This window comes from Pavona decussata, unplaced genomic scaffold, assembly GCF_977016875.1.
Source record: "Pavona decussata unplaced genomic scaffold, jaPavDecu1.1 SCAFFOLD_129, whole genome shotgun sequence".
In the NCBI taxonomy this organism is placed as follows: domain Eukaryota; kingdom Metazoa; phylum Cnidaria; class Anthozoa; order Scleractinia; family Agariciidae; genus Pavona; species Pavona decussata.
In genome coordinates this window covers 551,412-570,000 of record NW_028145543.1, presented here as the reverse complement: position 1 = coordinate 570,000, position 18,589 = coordinate 551,412, and the positions used below count along the sequence as shown (strand labels likewise).

The 18,589-nt window shown below is 39.7% G+C and overlaps 1 protein-coding gene and 1 non-coding gene across 2 annotated transcripts in view; one reads left to right on the top strand and one right to left on the bottom strand.

Moving 5' to 3' along the window:
* The window catches only part of LOC146468780 (meiosis regulator and mRNA stability factor 1-like), a 31,227-nt gene extending 12,975 nt beyond the window's left edge, over positions 1 to 18,252 (top strand). Inside the window, exons 7-21 of the mRNA XM_085124144.1 lie at positions 347 to 525; positions 1,712 to 2,372; positions 3,390 to 3,993; positions 6,922 to 7,121; positions 8,809 to 9,036; positions 9,862 to 9,907; positions 10,369 to 10,574; positions 11,154 to 11,372; positions 12,225 to 12,279; positions 12,469 to 12,662; positions 13,435 to 13,662; positions 14,641 to 14,923; positions 15,244 to 15,354; positions 15,470 to 15,511; positions 17,198 to 18,252. Coding sequence (XP_084980270.1) covers positions 347 to 525; positions 1,712 to 2,372; positions 3,390 to 3,993; positions 6,922 to 7,121; positions 8,809 to 9,036; positions 9,862 to 9,907; positions 10,369 to 10,574; positions 11,154 to 11,372; positions 12,225 to 12,279; positions 12,469 to 12,662; positions 13,435 to 13,662; positions 14,641 to 14,923; positions 15,244 to 15,354; positions 15,470 to 15,511; positions 17,198 to 17,838 — 3,897 coding nt within the window. The 3' untranslated portion in view covers positions 17,839 to 18,252. The remainder of the gene's footprint in view (positions 1 to 346; positions 526 to 1,711; positions 2,373 to 3,389; positions 3,994 to 6,921; positions 7,122 to 8,808; positions 9,037 to 9,861; positions 9,908 to 10,368; positions 10,575 to 11,153; positions 11,373 to 12,224; positions 12,280 to 12,468; positions 12,663 to 13,434; positions 13,663 to 14,640; positions 14,924 to 15,243; positions 15,355 to 15,469; positions 15,512 to 17,197) is intronic.
* Positions 12,866 to 12,938, bottom strand: Trnas-uga (transfer RNA serine (anticodon UGA)). Its single transcript has one exon. It is a non-coding gene; the product is annotated as a tRNA-Ser (tRNA).
* Positions 18,253 to 18,589: the final 337 nt, after the last annotated feature.

The window sequence follows — 18,589 nt, the reverse complement described above, 5'->3', positions numbered from 1 at the left end:
TTATTTATTTATTTATTTTTGAATCCTTTGACCGCTGACAATTCACGGGAATCATCTTGATGGACGCAAATAAATTTGGTAAATGGTAAATGGTTAAAACCCTTAGTCCCATTTTCAGAGTCAAATCTCCATAGTTAGTGCCTTTCATACATGTATTTTGCCAAAACAATGAGTTCATGGTATTGTAGGACTCCCAAGGTGAGTTCTGGGAACTGGACTGATTCATTTTTATCATTTCCTGTTTATGCTAGGTTTGAGATCATTTCTCTCTGTTAAGTCCCAGTCAGAGATCCCTGATTCTTCATCTGTTATTCTTTGATTTGATCCATGCTCATTTGTTCCTCAGACACCTGATGAAAGTGGCTTGTCATCAGAACTTCTCGTTCTGAATCTTCCAATGGGAAAGGATGTTACACAAGTCAAGAACAGGCTGAAGAAACTTTCTGACAATTGCGGTGGAAAGGTTGTGAGCATCTCAGGACGCACCTCAGTTCTAAGATTTCCAAATCCTGCAAGTGCATCAAGGTTAATATAAAATGATACATGTAGGAGGGGATTTTGTAAAACAGTAGAGAGAAGTCTTGAGGGTCTAGTGGCTTATTAAGTGTGTGCTTCTGTCAGTTTCTAACCATAAGATCACCACACATGTACCTCCTGTAATGATAGATCTGGAAAATACATGAACAACCAACTGTTTGTAGTGTGTTTATATGTGTGAATTATGCATGTTGTGCAAGTCTATCTTCAGGCTGTAAAGGTCTAAATGTCATGAATGATGTTTGTCTTATCTTGGTTTAAAATGAAAACTTTCACTGTCATTTTTTAAAATTTTTTTTAATTACAAAGTTTTGATGACTTAAAGCTGGTCTTTATCAGGCAATGGATTGGTTTACTCCTTATCAATGTACACTCGATGGAACAAATGTTGCCATGTAAAAGGGTATAAATCATGAATGATAAGACCCAACAGCTTTCTGGGACACGTTTGACCTTTGAGCTAATTTGCATTCTTTTTGCTAGAAAATTAAAAAGCACATGCAGATTTCATGGCTTAAAATTTGCATGTTTCTCGTGGACGGGAGAAAAACAGGAAATATGGGCATGTATGCTCACCCCATAATTCCATCAGGAACACATCATTCACACTTTGCACAGGACAACCTTTTTTCAATTGAGTGTATAGATAGCACCTTGATTGTTGGTGATTGGTATATTTTGATTCTCACTGCTGTTAATGATTGGAGAATTTTGATCCTCATTCTTCTCACAGGAAACTGTTCTTCTTGGCAGTCTGCTGTGGTGGCAATATTTATTGTTTATGTTGGCTCTTCTGTTGTTTAATAGTAGGCATGCAATTTCCATTCTGTTAACCTTCTTGAGTTGTGTTTTTCCATTAGTACTGTACTCAGCTGTGTCATTATCATTCTCTTAATGGAGGGTTGGTCTGCATGCTCTCTCTCCTTCCAGGCTCTTTTATTGTCTGTTGCTTATGCTGCCTCTGCCTAGCTACAGGTCTATTAATCACTAATTCATGATAAATTTAAGAGAGAAACAATGAAAAATATGACTATTAAGTAATCCAAGCACCTTTAATGAAAATAAAAGCAGAGAGGAAATTTTGTATGTCTAATATCCTTCTGGTATATATATTTGGTTGCTGGTATATATGATGATCCCATTTTGAACGGTACATTTACAATATTTATTGCAGAGCAAGGAGAAGAATGGACAAAGAAGATGTGTTTGGCTCCACCATTCAAGTTGTTTATGCAACAACTGGTCAAGGTAGTCCACAGAAAGGCAAGAGGGTGGAAAACTCTGACAATTCACTGAACAAAGGTAGAGACGTTTCACCAAAACCAATTTCTAGCCCCTTGCAAAAGGAACGGGAAGGTCCTAATGCAATGTTAGATGATTTCTTTGTTGATGACAGCACCACATCCAGGAAAAATGTGAAAACTGATGGTAGAAGCAGTAAAAAACCTCGAGATGACAGTAGCCCTGACTCCAGTGACAGCACAGAAGAAAATGAAGGCAAACAAGGTGCTTCTCATTCAACAGGCCCTCAGTTTATAACTCAACAGACAATGTTTAGTAACGGGTCTTATGCTGGAATCTGGCCACATCCGATTTACCAGAATTTCATGAACTTACCAACCCAGAACTCTGGCTTTCCAGGTATCACTCCTCTTGCTCCTCCACTGATGGGAGGGCCGCATCTCACTGCATCATGGCTAGCTAGCTTGCATAATTTTACTGTGTTGGATCAACAGAGAGGAGGGATAGATTTGCTCGTTACTAACCTAGATGAGACCATAAACAAGAAAGAGCTGAAGAAGAAACTTGCATCTGTGTTCCGAGAACATTGTAAGGTGAGGCCAGTTGTGACGCTTGTTAATGTTGCATCTAAGAGTTGTGTAGGTACAAGTTCCACCTAGGGCCTATTTCCCAAAAGTCCCAATAACTTACGAGGTCCGACAAGTATTTCTTAAAATAATATAACTTTTATAGATTAGTGATAATTTCAGGTCGAACTAACCCAATAAGGTTTCATTAAGTCCCATGGTAATACAAAAAAAGAAACCTTTAATAAAATTTTTTAATATTATTGTACATGACTAAGAAACCTCCTGGGGAAATGTATTGATTTGAATTTGATTGGAAATCACCCTATATGAATACCTGAGGTTTCAGTGAAAACTGTGCAAATGCTGGGCAAACCTTTAAAAGTTTATAATCGTAGTCTTGCTGTTTTTTGTCATTTAAAAAATGTTTTATTCATAATTAAAAAATTATCTAAATTAATTCGCTGTGTAAATAATTCTATACTACCCACCTAGATTAGCAAATGCTATTTGCGGGTCCAGTTTTATTGTAAACTGTATTTAACTATAAAGATTAATAAAGTTGAAAGTTGAATTCTAAAATAGCATTTAAATTAAGATCTCTTGATGATTAAGAAAGATTTGTTATCACAGTTATAAGAGTAACTGTTTAACTTCAATTGGTATCTCATACATGTTATCAACAAAATCATTTTGTAAAAAAAATAAAATGTTTATTACCTTCTTTGTTGTAAAATTAAATTAAGTTTGTTACATCTGTTACAATGCTTACACATGTAAGTACCGGTAAAATTAATAAAGAGTCTTTACAAGTCTTGTTACTGTTCAATCTAAATCTAATCCAATATAATTTATTCTGTAAACCAGCATTGTTTTGACCAAAAGCTATAAGTGCCAAAGTTTGCCTAACACACATTTTAAGAATAAAAGTTTGATGGCCAATTATGTCTTGCTTGATTCCCACTTGTAAATGCTGTTGTTACACTGTGTTCAGACTTGGATTTAACTTATTATAAAGGCACTTTCTTTTTACTCTCTTGTTAGGTTTTGTCGGTTATTCTTCACAGTGGGGAAGGAATTCCTCTGAGAGCTTTTGTTAAAGTGCCAAAACTATCTGATGCCCACCTGGCCATCTGCAAAGTGCACCAAAAGAAAATTTTCAACACTCATGTGACTGTTAATATTGCTACAGACAAAGAGAAGGAGCTCTGCTTTCTGCGCTGTGAGGTTACCTCCATTCTCAAAGAGGCTCCTCTTCACTTTCTGCCACTTAACAAATTCCTTAGTGACTACTATGAAAAGTGTTCTCGAGCATTTGATATGAGTGCCGTGGGGCTTATCCATGACCTGGTCGTTATAACCGGCAAACCTGGTAATCAGGCAATAAGTTTGGTAACACGAGCCATTGGGGCTGTGAAAGTGTCAGTGGAACTGGAACAGTTTGCAAAAGATGTTCACGCACTTCTTAAATCCTGCGAAGGAGCTTTACCACTGGTTAGCTTTGCAGCTTCCTACTGGCTCAAGTTTGACAAGAAGATAGTGCTGAATGAAAATGGAGTTACTCTTGCTGATGCTCTAAGTAAGGTCCCAAATGTCAAGGTATCAGAATCCTTGATGGTGTCCTGGCTTCAACAAGCTATTAAAAATGGTATGTTATGATGGTATGATCTAATAAAGATGCCCTGTACTATGAATTTCTTTCAAATTGAGACCTCCTGACTTCTCCATCCCCCCCCCCCAAAAAAAAAAAAAAATTATAAGTTTCTTAAATCTCAGATACAAACATCCTTCTGGTCACAATTTATTTAAACCCATGGGTTGCTATGGTAAGCTGTCTTAGATAGCTTTCAGTTAAGTGACATAGATTGTTTTATTGTCAAGCACTCCCCCCCCCCCCCCACCGCTAAGAAAACAACAACCCAAACTTTAGCCCCCCAAAAACCCTTTGTATCGATAACAACTCACATGTAAAAAGAAGCTCTCTCCTTGGAAAACAGGTATTTTGTAAGAACCTCTCCTCTCTGAATTAGTTCAATCAAACTATCTGACAAATGTCTCAGCTGACCATTTTCCCAAGGCTAGTGAGAATAGATGCATCCATAACTAGAACTTGGCCAAATCAAATTGGCAGGAAGAGAGTTCAGTTTCACAAGCACTGGGATATTTAATATTACAGTTACCAGGATAAACTGGTTGATCAATGGATGCAGATCTTTGTAGTATACCTGGGGTCTTATTAGAAGCCAGGACCCAGGTGCTGGCACCCATTTAAGTTCTAAACATGGTACCTGCCTTTGGAAAGATTTAAAGCCAGTCAGAACAAGCTAGTAAATAATTAATGACTGGTGGACATCTGTTCACCATTAAGAACCCCCCTACCACAAAATGTAATGAAACCCCTTTTGAGCAGGTGGCTCAATTTGAAGAATGGACGCTTATGGGAATGCACCCTAGGGCACTTTCCATTTGTCAGAAATGGCAGGTCAGACCAGTCAGTTCATAAACGTAAAATGTACCAATAGGAAGGATAAGTTTTATCCCAGTCCTTTGAATTTCGTCAAAATAGTGCATACCGTTTTTCAGGCGCGTAGCTAAGGTTTGGATAGGGGTGTTCGTTGAGCCCCAAATCTTGCTGGGCGCCGGAGGCACTCTTACTAAGGGAGTCCGGGTGCATGCTTCCCTGGAAATTTTTGAAAATCTAGGTTCCCAGAAACCTCATTTCCTGCATTTTGAGACCCATTTTAGGCAAATCACTACTTTGTTTTACAGCAGCTTTATAAGCTGTATACGACGGCATAATTGTTTCAACTTAAGGTGGCTAACTGCAGTTTTTGTACTGTGCGAGTCTTTGATATGCGCGCGCTGCCCAAAGCTTGCGAAAACATCCCACGCAAGGAAAATCATGCAAGCTTGCTGAGGAAATCCCACGAGCACAAAAACAAAATGGCGGCTCTCGGAAAAATTTCCTGGTATTCCAGGTAAGTTTCAGAGGTGTGTTTACAGTAGCCAGATCGTGTTTGGGCTTGATAACTGAAAAAACGTGTTGTCTTATGGTTGCCGTTCCTTAACAGCCTTAAAGCCTTTGCAGAGTTGTGATTTTGCGCCAAATGTTTGAACACGACGCGCGCTGGAACGTGGGTTTTTCCAGAACAAGCATGCGCAATGGTCTTCTCACCGTAGGTCGCAATAATTATTTTTTCTCTCGCTTAATTTCTCCAAATCTAGCCGTACAACCTATGTTCAAATGTTTGCTGTCTACAGAAAACACTAAAACAGAAACGTGAACATTTCTTAAAGAAAATCTGTCAGAAAGTTTTTTAGGAATTTTCAAATAAGGCAAAATTTCCCAATTTTGTCATTTGCCAAATTTCTCTCTGACAAAATTTCGTGTTCTTCCCTGTAAATACTTATTTTTGGCCACTTTCCAAATCCTGAAATTGTGAAGTGGGGTCGTACGGCTAGATTTAGAGCCAGACAACTCTAAAACACTTTTTGAGCATTCGAAATTTAATTTCTGACTCAAAAGTATCTCTATTGTATTAACTGTACTAGAAAAAATGTCCAAGAAAATTCCTCTTGGCGTTTTTCTTAAGTTTGATTTAAGGCCTTCTTTCACTCCAGAAAACTGTAGTAAGCCACCTTAAACAAGAAAAATCAATGTACATTCCGCGCCCTGTCAAGTTCTGATAGCTTTTCGATCTCCTGATAGTCATACACCAGGTTGGTAAACTGCATCATTCTTGGGTGTAGGCCTTCGAACAAATTGACTATCTCGTCAAGATTGACAGGCATATCATATTTGATATGCATTAGAGCCACGGCTGACGGCCTCTCCCATGGTACGCCTCATGTAATTGTTCAACCTCCTCATTGTACTTATGGAACGTTCACATTCAGAAGTGGTGACTGGAAGGGCGGCAGCAATTTTCAGGAGCATGTATAGGTTGGGGAAGTCGTCGGGATCACATGCTTTTAGTGATGAAGCACACAAATAAGCAACAATTCGTCCGTCCTGAACCATAATTGTCCACCTCTGGAATTTTCCACCTCTGCGCGTGAAACTCAACAAGGCTTGAACTATTTAGTTTGAAGTGAATCTCCTTTCAGAACAATGCCGCATTCAGAGAACAAAACGTATCGCAAAGCATGCTTTTCTATGGCTTTTTTGGGCTGATGCGTTTTTACCGCAAAAATGAAACGTCATTAAAATTTTGAATCTCCAAGGGTTCTTGACAATTTTCTTTTTCTCAGGATAAGACATAAGGCCTAAAGAACGGGTTTATATCTCTATTTTTCCTTGGTTGATGTATTTCGACCACAGGAACTTTATTTAAAAGTTTTTCTTCTTTTCTTCCGCCGTTATTGTTCTTCAAAGGGGGTCCGTTCGAACCCCTCGAACCCCCCCTCCTTCACGCCTGTTTTTGGAGTGATTATTTTCAAGATTTTGTAGCACCATCCCTTCAAATTGACGCACTTGATTTACAGACTGGCAGGTCAGTTCTGGCAAATGGAATGCACTCCTAGTTCTTGCTATCGTATTTTCTTATTTACTGTTTGTATTTGCACTGTTTATCAGGAGGAAATGTTGGCAAGCTTTTAGAACTGAGTAAAGAATTACAGGAGTTGTTGCTGTCACAAGAGGAGTTCAAACTTCCACTAAGCTCAGTGATCTCTGAATACCAGCTGTGGTTTGAAAAGAAAACACTCTTTGATCCTGTTGTTTATGGCTTTTCATCAGTTATGCCCCTTCTGGAAGCCTTGCCAGCTGTTGTAGAGGTAAGTGAGCAAGCAAAAATTAATGTTAAAACCTGCAGATAGGTGTTTCTAACCCTGAAAATTTTTTGTTTCAAATAAGATGACTGGTATGGTTTATTTCATTCCAAAGCTAACCAGGTTTAACCCTTAGCCCCTATTGTAACTACAGTCGAACCTGTATATAACGGCCACCCTTGGGACTTGAGGAACTGACCGCATAATACAGGTGGCCGCTTAATACAGGATCACTAAAAATACTCACTGGGCATGGTCTAATGTCAATTTCAATGGCGTATCATACAAAAGCACTTCATACAAGGAACCAATAGGACAATCAACACTCAAACGATAAATACTTTAAACAAAGTTCAGTGCTAACTTGTATAACGGTAACTTGTATTAACGGTATAATATGCGTAACATTGTGTAAAAGTACTATGCAATAAATTGTCCGCTACCCTTCTACGGTATACGGTGTTGTATTTCTATGACTTACAGTTCACAACAAAATATTTCATTCCGTCATTTCTGGTTAAGCTCAATGGTCAATGTCTTATGGCTGAAGAACAAGCCAATTAAAGAGGAATTTCTTGCTAAAGAGTAAAGCATATTCAAAACAAACTTTTTTTAACCTTCGGGATACGGTAATGTACTTCAGCACCATGCGGACATCTGAAAAGCGTTAGCGATATTAAACGGCCGAATATCTGATCAGCTTACAGTAGCTTTGTACATGTTATTTCTTTATAGAGATGCTGGATCGCATTTTAAATAATAAAATATCGCATAAAATAGCATATAGCTTAGTTTTTATTCAAGGGTGGCCGCTTAATACAGGTAAAAATAACAAAGAAAGACAAACATAGGACTGCTACAGGGTGGCCGCGGCCGCTTAATAGAGGTGGCCGCCTAATACAGGTAACAAATACAGCGTTTGTATGAGCGAGAAATTGGGACTTTAAAAACTGGCCGCTTAATAGAGGGTGGCCACTTAATACAGGGCCGTTGTATACAGGTTCGACTGTAACCCAATTTTGTGATGAACATCAATTTGGACAACTGTTATTGTCCTATATCGTCTGATAACTGCCATCCGATTTTGTACTGTGCAACATGCTTCATCCAATGAGAGTGTTGGAAATTAATCAGTGGGTCACATTATACATTTAATCTATGGTCCCTCAGGAAACAGTTTTGTTTTCCCCTGAGTCCTGATATTTCCCGAGACGAAGTGGAGGGCGTTGAGGGAAACATCAGGACTTGAGAGAAAACAAAACTAACTAGTTTCCCGAAGGACCATACATTAAGTGCTTTGTTATACAGCTGTTTCGACAAAGGTTGTCCAAAAAAGCGTAAAAGCGTACGCGACAATGCTGAAAGGTAGTCTGGGAAATACCCAATAAATTTCAATAAAAGCTCAGAATCCATATTGCCTGCCATCTCAAGTCTTCGCTGTTCGGTCGAGGCATTATTAACTATTATTATTAACTATAATTATTATGGATTCTGAACTTTTATTGAATTTATTGGATATTTCCCAGACTACCTTTCGGCATTGTCGCGTACGCTTTTATGCTTTTTTTGGACAACTTTTGTCGAAACAGCTGTATATTTAGACTTTCCTTCAACAATCACAGCAAAACAAACAAACAAACAAACATCTGAGAGGGCAACAACTGAGGATTGTATTATTGTGATCTGTACTCAGGTAACACTACAGGGCTCAGAGAGGTGGGTCTCTCTGTCACAGCCACTGAAAATCAAAGCCTTTGAGCAGAACCTTAAAATGCTGCTTGAGGTTCAACCTGATAGAGTAATTGCCTTGGGTAGCTTTGTTTCAACTTACATGAAGTTCTTTGGCCGTAAATGCAAGATTGCCACGTTTGGTTTCTCTAAGCTGACAGATTTAATTGAGGCTGTGCCTTGTGTTGCCAAGGTAAGCTTCAAGTTCTTGTTTAGTTACCATCCAAACAGTATGTGTCAACACTACTCTAAAGTGTGCGAGCCAAGTTGTGCGAGTGTGCGAGCCTCACTTGTTGTTGTAATGTGGTAGAAATGAAATGAAATAATTTTTAGAGTGGTGAAGTGAGGACTGCTCCCCTCATAATTCTCCAATCCTTTTGGAGATTTGCTTTGCCGAGGTACCTTGGCAGGATTTGAACCCACAACCTCTGGATTATATCGCCAGTGTTCTAACCAACTGAACTACGAGGTCAGCTGGGAGTAGACTGTGGGAATTTAATTGGCAATAGGGATACTCAAGTGCTACTACAAAGTGTTCAGGTGGCATGTGTAGTTACTATATGTTCACATTCAGTTAGAGACATTTTGTCAATGGCTTGTCATGGCTTCCTTTTCACAAATTTTTTACTCCATTTGCCTGTCTTTCAGTCCTCCCCCCACTTCTTTTCCCCCTTTCCACTGTTAATACAGTGTGGCTGGTGCCTGGACGATTTGCATTAGGGCTTATAGCTGGGTAAATGTACAGTCAACTGCCTTTATGTGGACACCCTCAGGACCGCGAGTATGGATCCTAAATAGCAAGAGTCTGTAATAGCGGGAATTTAATCCAGTCAAATGTCTGTAATTTATTTTTGCTTGGGATTTAGCTGCTGTCCGTAATACCGAGGTGTCCACAAGGCAAGAGTTGACTGTAGTTGTGTTAAGTGGCCAGCTGTTCACAGTGGAGCACCCATCTTCCATACAGCTTGAAATAGCTCTTACCTGTATTAATGTTTACTTACTATGTACCTCTTGATAGATCCAGGGAATGGGAGACCAGCGATTCATCTGCTCAGTGGAAAGAGGTATGCAGCTCATGTGCTCGTGCATGTTTATTGTTTTCAGTGGCTTATGAACATTAGAATTCTTAAGTGTGCAAGTCATTTTGAACATAAAGGCTTGCCAATTACAAGAACAAGAAAAGCATCACACTGGTGATGGGATAAAAGAGAAAATACCAGATTTTATTTTCCGAGTATTGAAAAGCAAATAGTATGGAATGAAAGTACTCTTCAGTAGCTTTCATTTAAGTGTCAGCATTTTACATTTTCATAAATAGCAAACAGACAGACAGCACAGTAGACAGTGTCACAGGAAAGTACTGCTCAATAGCTGTCTTGTGAATGATCACACATTTGGATTGAGCATAGACTCTAGGAGTAAAAGCTTAAAACGTTCAATTTTCTGGTGAACCTTTCAGTAAGCTGTTGCAGACCCATATCTCATTTAAGTAAGCACATTCCAATGATCAGTTTCCACTCAACAGACAGGGGCTCCAAGTCAGAAAAGCGCATTGAAAAGCAGACCCTCGCTAAAGAACTTAAAGAGTTGCTCTCCAGTGCTGAAGGGCAGAGAATTCCTTTAGCTTCAGTTCTAGCACAGTATTTTCAACACTTTGGTCGTCTTTTGAAGATTGGAGATTATGGGGCAAGACGTCTTGAAGATCTTGTTGAGGGTTTATCTTCAGTACAGGTTAGCACTGTCACTTTATTATATGGTGTATCAATTATATTGACCAAAACTGTTGTCCTAATGGCTTATCAGAAGTCATAGAAGGAAAATCCTATAGAAACACAGTACAGTGCTGCATATGATCTCTTAATAGCTAGCAGCTTGCAACTACAGTGTACTCCGATTAGCGTGGTGAAGTAAGAATGAGTGGTGGCTAGACAATATGATTTGTTTTCGCCCAGTCTAAGTGTACAGAGTTGTTGCAGCTGTCTGGGCTGTAACATTAATCTGTCCTAAAGGGTTCCAATCGAAGCAGACAAATGTGTCAAATTCTTTTGAGGAATTGAAGAATAAACAGTCTTCCAAAAGTACGATTTAAGTCTGTTTTGTACAGTGATGGTTTATCTTCCAACACCATCCTGTTGAAGGGTGGCCATTTCCTTCTTCTATGGACACTTTCTGAACTGAAATTTAGTGTCTGTAATATTAGGATTGGGGCATAAAGTCCTGTCCATGATAGCAGGGTGCTGATCATGACAGCAGTGAGGTTTACACAAGATGAGAATTTGCTGTACTTTGATGGTTATCTTATCTTCCTAGATCACAGAGATGTCTGGTGAAAAGTTCCTGACCCTTACTCCCAAGCTCACGATGCAGTCTCTATGTAAAGATGTGATAGAACTGTTGGAAGTCCAGGAAGGAAAATTTCTTCTTATTTCCCGCCTTGCTGTCACTTTCCGTAAACATCATGGTCGTAAGTTTCCCCTTGGCCACACCAAGCTGGAGGAATTGATCAAGAGTATGGAAGGAACAGTCAAGGCAAGTTGATCATGTTTGTGTCTAGGTGCATGCAGTGAAGGTTGGTTTAGTGGCAAGAGCACTGGCCTATCACCAATGCAGCATACTGAAGCACAGATGATTGGGAGTCGTGGACAGCACCCAGATGTTAAATGGTCGCTTTGTATCTTCCTTTTGGCTTTCCTTTGTAAACATGATGATGTGTTTCAAGTTATAAACTTGTTACGGGTCTCACAAACAATCACATCCTTTACCAAAAGTTAGGGCTTGTTGGAAGATGACTGAGACCGGCCATGGACACTTGAAATAAAGTGAATGTAAAAAGAAATGTGGTGATCAAGATTCCAACTCGAATATAGTTATTTTGGTTTATTCACTCAGCATTTCAACTATAATCATCAATTTCCACAGAAAGAGATCTATTGAAGAAAAGCTATTTTGTACACATGATTGAGACATCACTTGAGTGTAACAATAATACATGTACATGTAACAGGCAGGAGTAGGGTTGATTCATTTTCTGAGTCACTTTTCCTGTCTTTTACTTGTATATTATAATTGTAAAAAGATATATCAGCATTTTTGTGCAAAAAGCCTTTGCTCAGTGAATCTCTTTTACAATTTTATACATGTACATTTAGTCTTCGTGATGAGGATTGTTACAGGTGAAACATGTAATAAAACAAATCCCTTGAAACACTGCAGGGATTTGTTGTACTTGTAAATAGTGGGATGCATTGAAAAAGTGTATATTTGTATCTGTATTAAATAGTTTGAGGCAGAGCTAAGAAGTATGTGACAAATAAGGTCGTTTTTTTTAAACTAATGAACAGTTCATATTTTGTGTAAATTTAATTATTATCTTTTATTTAGGTGAAGGGATCTGGTAATGATAGAATGCTCCTTCTTCCCTTTGTACCAGAAAAAGGTAGGTCCATTGAAGCCTTGACTAGCACATCAAAAACGTTGTAACAAGGGGTAACTTTCTTGTACCTTCAATACAACATAAGACTTAGGAGACCATTGTATGGCAAGGTACTAAGTAACGTGTTGTACTTTGCAAAACATCTCATGGTAAAACAAACGTGTTTGTTAATGAGTTGTTTCATGTTTGCAGGTAAACTTTCATCCCAGTTACAACCACTCACTGATAAGATCACCGCACTGTTAATGAAGTTTCCAGGATCCAGAGTGGCACAGTTTGCTTTCTCCGATATCTTCTTGCGAGAGTATAGCCACGTGTTAAAGCCCAAAGACTGGGGCTACACCAACATGGATGCACTGATGCGAGCACTTGCAGATGTTATTGAGGTTAGAGTTTGTGTAAAGTATGGGTGGGGGTAAGGTAAAAAAATGTAAATGCTTTGTTTATAGTGGAAATGCACTTAGCTACCCAAAGCTAGTTTACAGGCATTCCACTCAGAAATAGTGGGAAACAAATATTAATTAAATCGAACATAACATGTTAAAAATCCCAACTGGCAGAAGGCAAACCAGCTGGCTATTTACAAGCGTGGCAGAGACGGGACTTGAACCCGGGACCTCCGGATTTCAAGTCCAGCGCCCTCACCACTGGGCCACGCCGCCTCACAAAGGTAGTGACAGAAGGGCCTTGAGCCCCATAATAGGCGTTCATACTGACCAGGGGTGGGCAGTGAAAGCATAGCTGTCATTAATAGTGACATGACAGAAGAAACACGTATAGAGAGAAAGAGAGATTGTAAATTTTCCTTGGTACTGTTGGTTTTTGGGGGTTAAATATTAGACAGTATTAATTTATGTTTAGTAATTGCTATATAATTATACAACTGTAACACATATTTGGTGCCCAGAAATTTTTCTGGGACCTTGGTACATTTAGGTACACATTTACAAGTACACACTGCAAGAATTTTAAAGACTGAAACAAAATATAAATTTGAAAAAATTCCTCAGATTGTCACTTGATGTAATAATATTGACAAAAAGTGGCATCACAAGAAAGAACTTTTTAGCAGTTTTGAATTATGTGGTTACACCTCTGGATGTCATTTGAACAGAACTCAAGGCTTACTGTAGTGTTGTGTTCTGCATGTTTTTACAGGTTCAGGGTACTGGCAACATGGCAGCAATTTGCATCAAGCAGGAACATCTTGTGAAGGTGTTTTCACGCTGTGTGATTGATCTGCTGATTGGGCAGGCTGACAAGAGTATTCCTTTGTCCAAGTTTGTAGCTGCTTACGAGAAACTACACAACCACAAGCTTTGTGCACAGAACTTTGGCTTCACTTCCCTTGATGAGTTGCTTTCTGCTGTATCTGCTGTTGCAAAGGTTTGGCAAATCATTCTAAACATGTTTAATACTGCACCTTTCAATAACAAAATAATGGACTCTGAACTTCAACCCCAGGGAACTATTTGTGTGTTTTACTGCCGTCAATCATAATTACGACGACAACCGTCTGACCAAAAAAATACAGAAACTGACAAATCGGATCGAAGTCCGCCAATCACAGCACACAAACATGACCTTTTGACCCTGTTGAGCCAAGCATTTTTGTTTTCTAATAGGTTTGCTGCAGTAATTGACGGCCGTGAAAAGCGTAACGGTTGGTTGAATTTTGAACTTCAGAGTCTGCATGCTATTAAAAGGCGCAGTAAAAGAAATGATGAGAACTCAATTTCCATGTCTGCTCATACAATGCCCAGATCCAAGACATCACTGGAAATCAAGCCTAGATGCTTCTCTGCAAGTGACAAAACCGAGACTTTAAAAAATATCTTCTCAAATTTCCACTCCACTTGTGGCAAAAATTTTAAAAAATGAACCTTGAAATGAGGAAGGGACTGCATTGTAAGTCTCTTTTTTTTGGTCAGATGCTTTTCACAGTATAACAAACAGTACCAAAGAAAAGTACTGCTACATGGTCAAACTAAAATATGGAGGATCAAAATTTATATCAGTTAAAACCACCCTGCACAGAATAACCGAAAGAACCACAGGGGGTGATGAGCAGTAACTTTTACTGAAGGTTAGAACTGCACTGCATAATAAACAGCACCATGTGAAAGTACAGCTATAAAGCTTTCATTTTGGCCATAAATGAAATGGTCACCTCTAATACGTCAAAGCTGAGTGCACATGTTATGGAAGTGTCCCTATTACAGAGATAGAGATTTATGAGTTGTGGTCTCCCAGAGAAAAGATGAACTGTCCATTTTAAGGAGATCATGTTCGCATTGTAGAAGTGTCCATAAGTGCAAACACATAACAAGGCATTTTCATTCGACTTTATTCCCCGCTAAACAGGTTGACGGCAGAAACAACAAGCTTCGTTTAACTCCACTGCAGACGTTTGCCATTGAGACCAGAGATATGTTGAGGCATCTTGATGGGTGTGTGTCACTCAACCGGTTTGCACCTCACTTCCAACAGATGTATGGTCGACCATGCAGGGCTGCAGATTATGGCTTTAGTCGAATATCCGAGGTGATTGATATCATTTCTAATGTGGCTGAAATACGCGGCAAGGGTGCTGAGAAGATGGTTGTGTTGGTTGACGGGGATGACATTGCTGTATCTCTAAATGAAGGTAAGATGTTTTGCCGGTTTACAGTATCCCCCGTTTTTTCCTTACCTGGACAATACAGTTTGCTTCACATTGTCTCTCCTTACATCCAAACGTGTAAGTGGATGTCAGGAAACTGTCCAGAAAATCTAGAACATGTTTGAGGCCACCCGCCCTGCGATGGACTAATGGGGGAGAAACTAATACTCCTGGTAGCTGCATGTTATGAAATCCACCTTATTCACTGGCTATGCAGGCCGCCTTTAGACTAACTGCAATTTTACATTAGCTTTCTGTCTGTTTTGGTCATAAATACTTCTAACAGTCCTATTTCTCTTCGCCAGGTACAATCGCACGGAGAACCCAGGAAGGCACATCAGGAGAAGGCGCTTTGTCCTCTGACAACAATCATGCCAGTAACTCCGGCTCTTCTTCACCTGTCATTGCAGAAGAAGGTATTCCTTTTTTTTTTTTTAAGAAACTAAGATCAGTGTCCTTAAAAACCCTCACCTTCAGTTTCCAAATAACTTGTCTCGTTGCATTTAACATTGTTTTTGTTTGCCACTGCAGATGATGAAATTGTAGTTACCATCGATGACAAAGACGGAGAAGGTAAGTCCAAGTTAAAAATTTCCACGAGACCTTAAGAACAACATTTTACCCACTTATTATTACCAGAAGTTTCCATAGCTCAATGGCAGAGCATCAATTAGTATCCACAAGGTCATGGGTTCGACTCCTGTTGGAAGGGATTTTTTTCCTGATTATTACATCTTTATTTATTCTCGGTTTTCACTGTCACGCCATTGAAAAAAAAAAATCGAAACCATTCCATGAATGAAGTCAAGAAATTGACATGGTATAGAGGATAAATAAATAACGCATCTGTCCAAGTGTCAGGTCTGTGCGGCATTCCATACTCGAGTTATTTGACAAAATGTTCCACAATGGAGACGCCATGTTTATGTCCCTCTGAGGGGCACAAACATGGCGGCCGGAAATAGGAAAAAACATCTGGAGCTCACTTTTGCCAGAAAAGATGTTTGATTGCCCTTGTGAATTATCGAATGTTTAGATTAATATTTCTCCTCAAACTTAAATTGATTAGAATGCTGAAAATCACCCGAAGAGTCATTTTTACGATACGGAAAAGCTCTGTCACGGCCGTCCTCCTGATGTCACGCACGATGGAAACTCGGAAATCGAAACTGTTCTATTTTCAAAAGGAAGCACGACATCGAGCTAAGAAATTGTGAACAGACATATTTTTAGGTAATCTTTCCTTGAATGAAGGTAAAAATTTTGTAGGCCTCCCATTTTTGAATTCTAGAATTTGGTGACGTCACGTGAAAACCGAGAATACAACTTGTTATGAAACTGAAATATGTGAAGTTTCTTCTTGGAATCCCTGGAAACGACTAGAATTTCCTACAAGGATCGGTGGTTTGGTCAGTGAGTTTGAGTGAGCGAATTAGCGTTGGTATACCGTTGGAAATGTCGGACTTGTGAATTGTCTATGAAAGATTTAAAAGAAGAGATACGTCGTAGGTACCTACACAACTCAAATGCGATGGACTTTCACTTTTCACTCTTTAAAAGAGCTCGTCGTGTTGACTTTTTTCAGTGTGGTAGTTTAATAGTTAGCATGTGGGACTTGGAAGTTATGAAGGTGAATGGTTCGAACCAAAAGAGGAAAAATGTATGGGCGTTCATCTCCCGCACAGGTTCAATTTCAATAATAATTCAACTTAGGCATCAAGTCAGCAATGTAAGAAGCGTTTTGAATCCCCGTGATGAAGGGAGGATCTGTCCAAAATATTGATCCCTAAAGATTTGGAAGTTTTGAGACGTTTTGGCCTGGTTTGCATTTGGATAAGGTGCGAGTCACGGCTTTCCCTCCCTGTACAAGGGGAAAATGTTACCAAATTTTCTCAACTTTAACTCGACTAAGTCATCAAACACCTTTAATTTTCAGTTCGTGTACAAGACTGAGTACCAGTACGACTTCCAAACTTCAAACCAGTCACGTGCCCAGAACTTTGGTCCTTTTCTGTTTAACAGCAGATAAGAAGACTCTAGAAACAAGATTGTTGTGCCAAATGCTTGCCAAAAGTGGGCGAACTGACTTTGAAAGTCTTCCTCGTACTGAATCTTGTGCTTGTAAAGGTCCCTGTGTAATAGATCCTGCGTGCGGGTTGTCCTGCCTGGAGTTATTAGCCAGTCGTCTATTTATTTATTATATTTGTCTGTAGCCACAAAGGTCTCAAGAATTTACTTAAACTTCCTGTTTTTGTTCAGACTTGATTCTTCTGGATGGTGAGGCTTCGTGTACAACATTTCCAGATCAGACAGTCGCTGATGACTGGTTAATGGCTCCTGTTCCTGAATCCCTTCCGGAACCAGACCTACAGCCGGCCATCCCCGAGGCACCACCTGTTGGTGATCTTATATCCTTCACCGAGTTTGACATGGATGTGCTCTTTGCAGCCATTGACAATATGGGTCTTCCAAACCCACTGAACGCTGGCCCAGGAGGTGACTTAACAGAACTGTTGGCAGAGTCAAATGAGCTGTCAGGTGAATACAATGGAGCATGCTCACCGAAGCTGAGTTACAGAGTGCCCCAGGTGGAACGACACTCCACGTTAGAAGCTGATTTGAAGGATCTGGAGTTGCCATATGTGCCTCAAGCGAGACCATCCCCTGTAAAACCTGGAGTGATGTTACACTCTGAAGTAGAAGCAGATCTCCTGTCTTCCTGCCATTCAGAATCGGAATTGCCTAGAAAACTAGCAGCAACATTTACGGGTGAAGCAGTGGAAAAGCCTCTCGCTCATCAGCGCAAGAGTTCTGATGAGGACAAGAAGGCAAAAGCCAGAAAGTTTTCCGCCCCAAAAGTCAAGCTGGCTGCTACTTTCAGCAAGACGCCAAGCAAGTAGACCTCACGACGAATCTGTTTGTTCACGTCCCAGTGGTAGCAGAATTGGTATTTTCTTTCTATTGGCGTATCCCTGCTTGGTGCTATTTTCTTTCTTGCTTAGTTAATATTGCTTGTAGTTCTCGGACACCTTTCCCAGGCTTAGAAACAGTTCGTGGGTGATTGCAAACCTGGAAAAGGTTAATTCGGTAGCTGGCATTTTTTTTTTTTTTGCCCACATGCAGCAAACTTGCCCATGGTGAACATAACTTGCCACCTCAAGTCAACATAATATAATAGTCTTAGAGTATTACACACGACGATTTGAAAGAATTTCCCTTGTAATTGTAGCTCTTTGTCTGTGAATCCCTTCCATTATTTCTCCATATGAGAAAAATTTCAAGCATGGGCGAGTTTACTTTGCTGTGGGCGACATAGTTGGAGAGCACTCTAAGTCAGTCTGAACTTAAAACTGGTCCCTGAGGTTTTCGTTTCCAGTGTGCTTATCGTGAAATATATAACTAAATAAGTTTGTGATGGGAAACATGCTGGTTATGCTTCAGTTATTACGCAGGAAATCATCCACAATTGAACCATAAACTTCTCACCTTAAGCACCACTACCTTGTTACTTCGTATCGCTGTTACTAACTAGAGGCATTCACACGAGAGTATGAACACTGATTCGATGGGAGCAATCTACTCACGGCGCTCTTGTATCGACTACCTAAGCTCGGTATTACCGTTGTTATAGAACAACGGCACCTTCTTTGG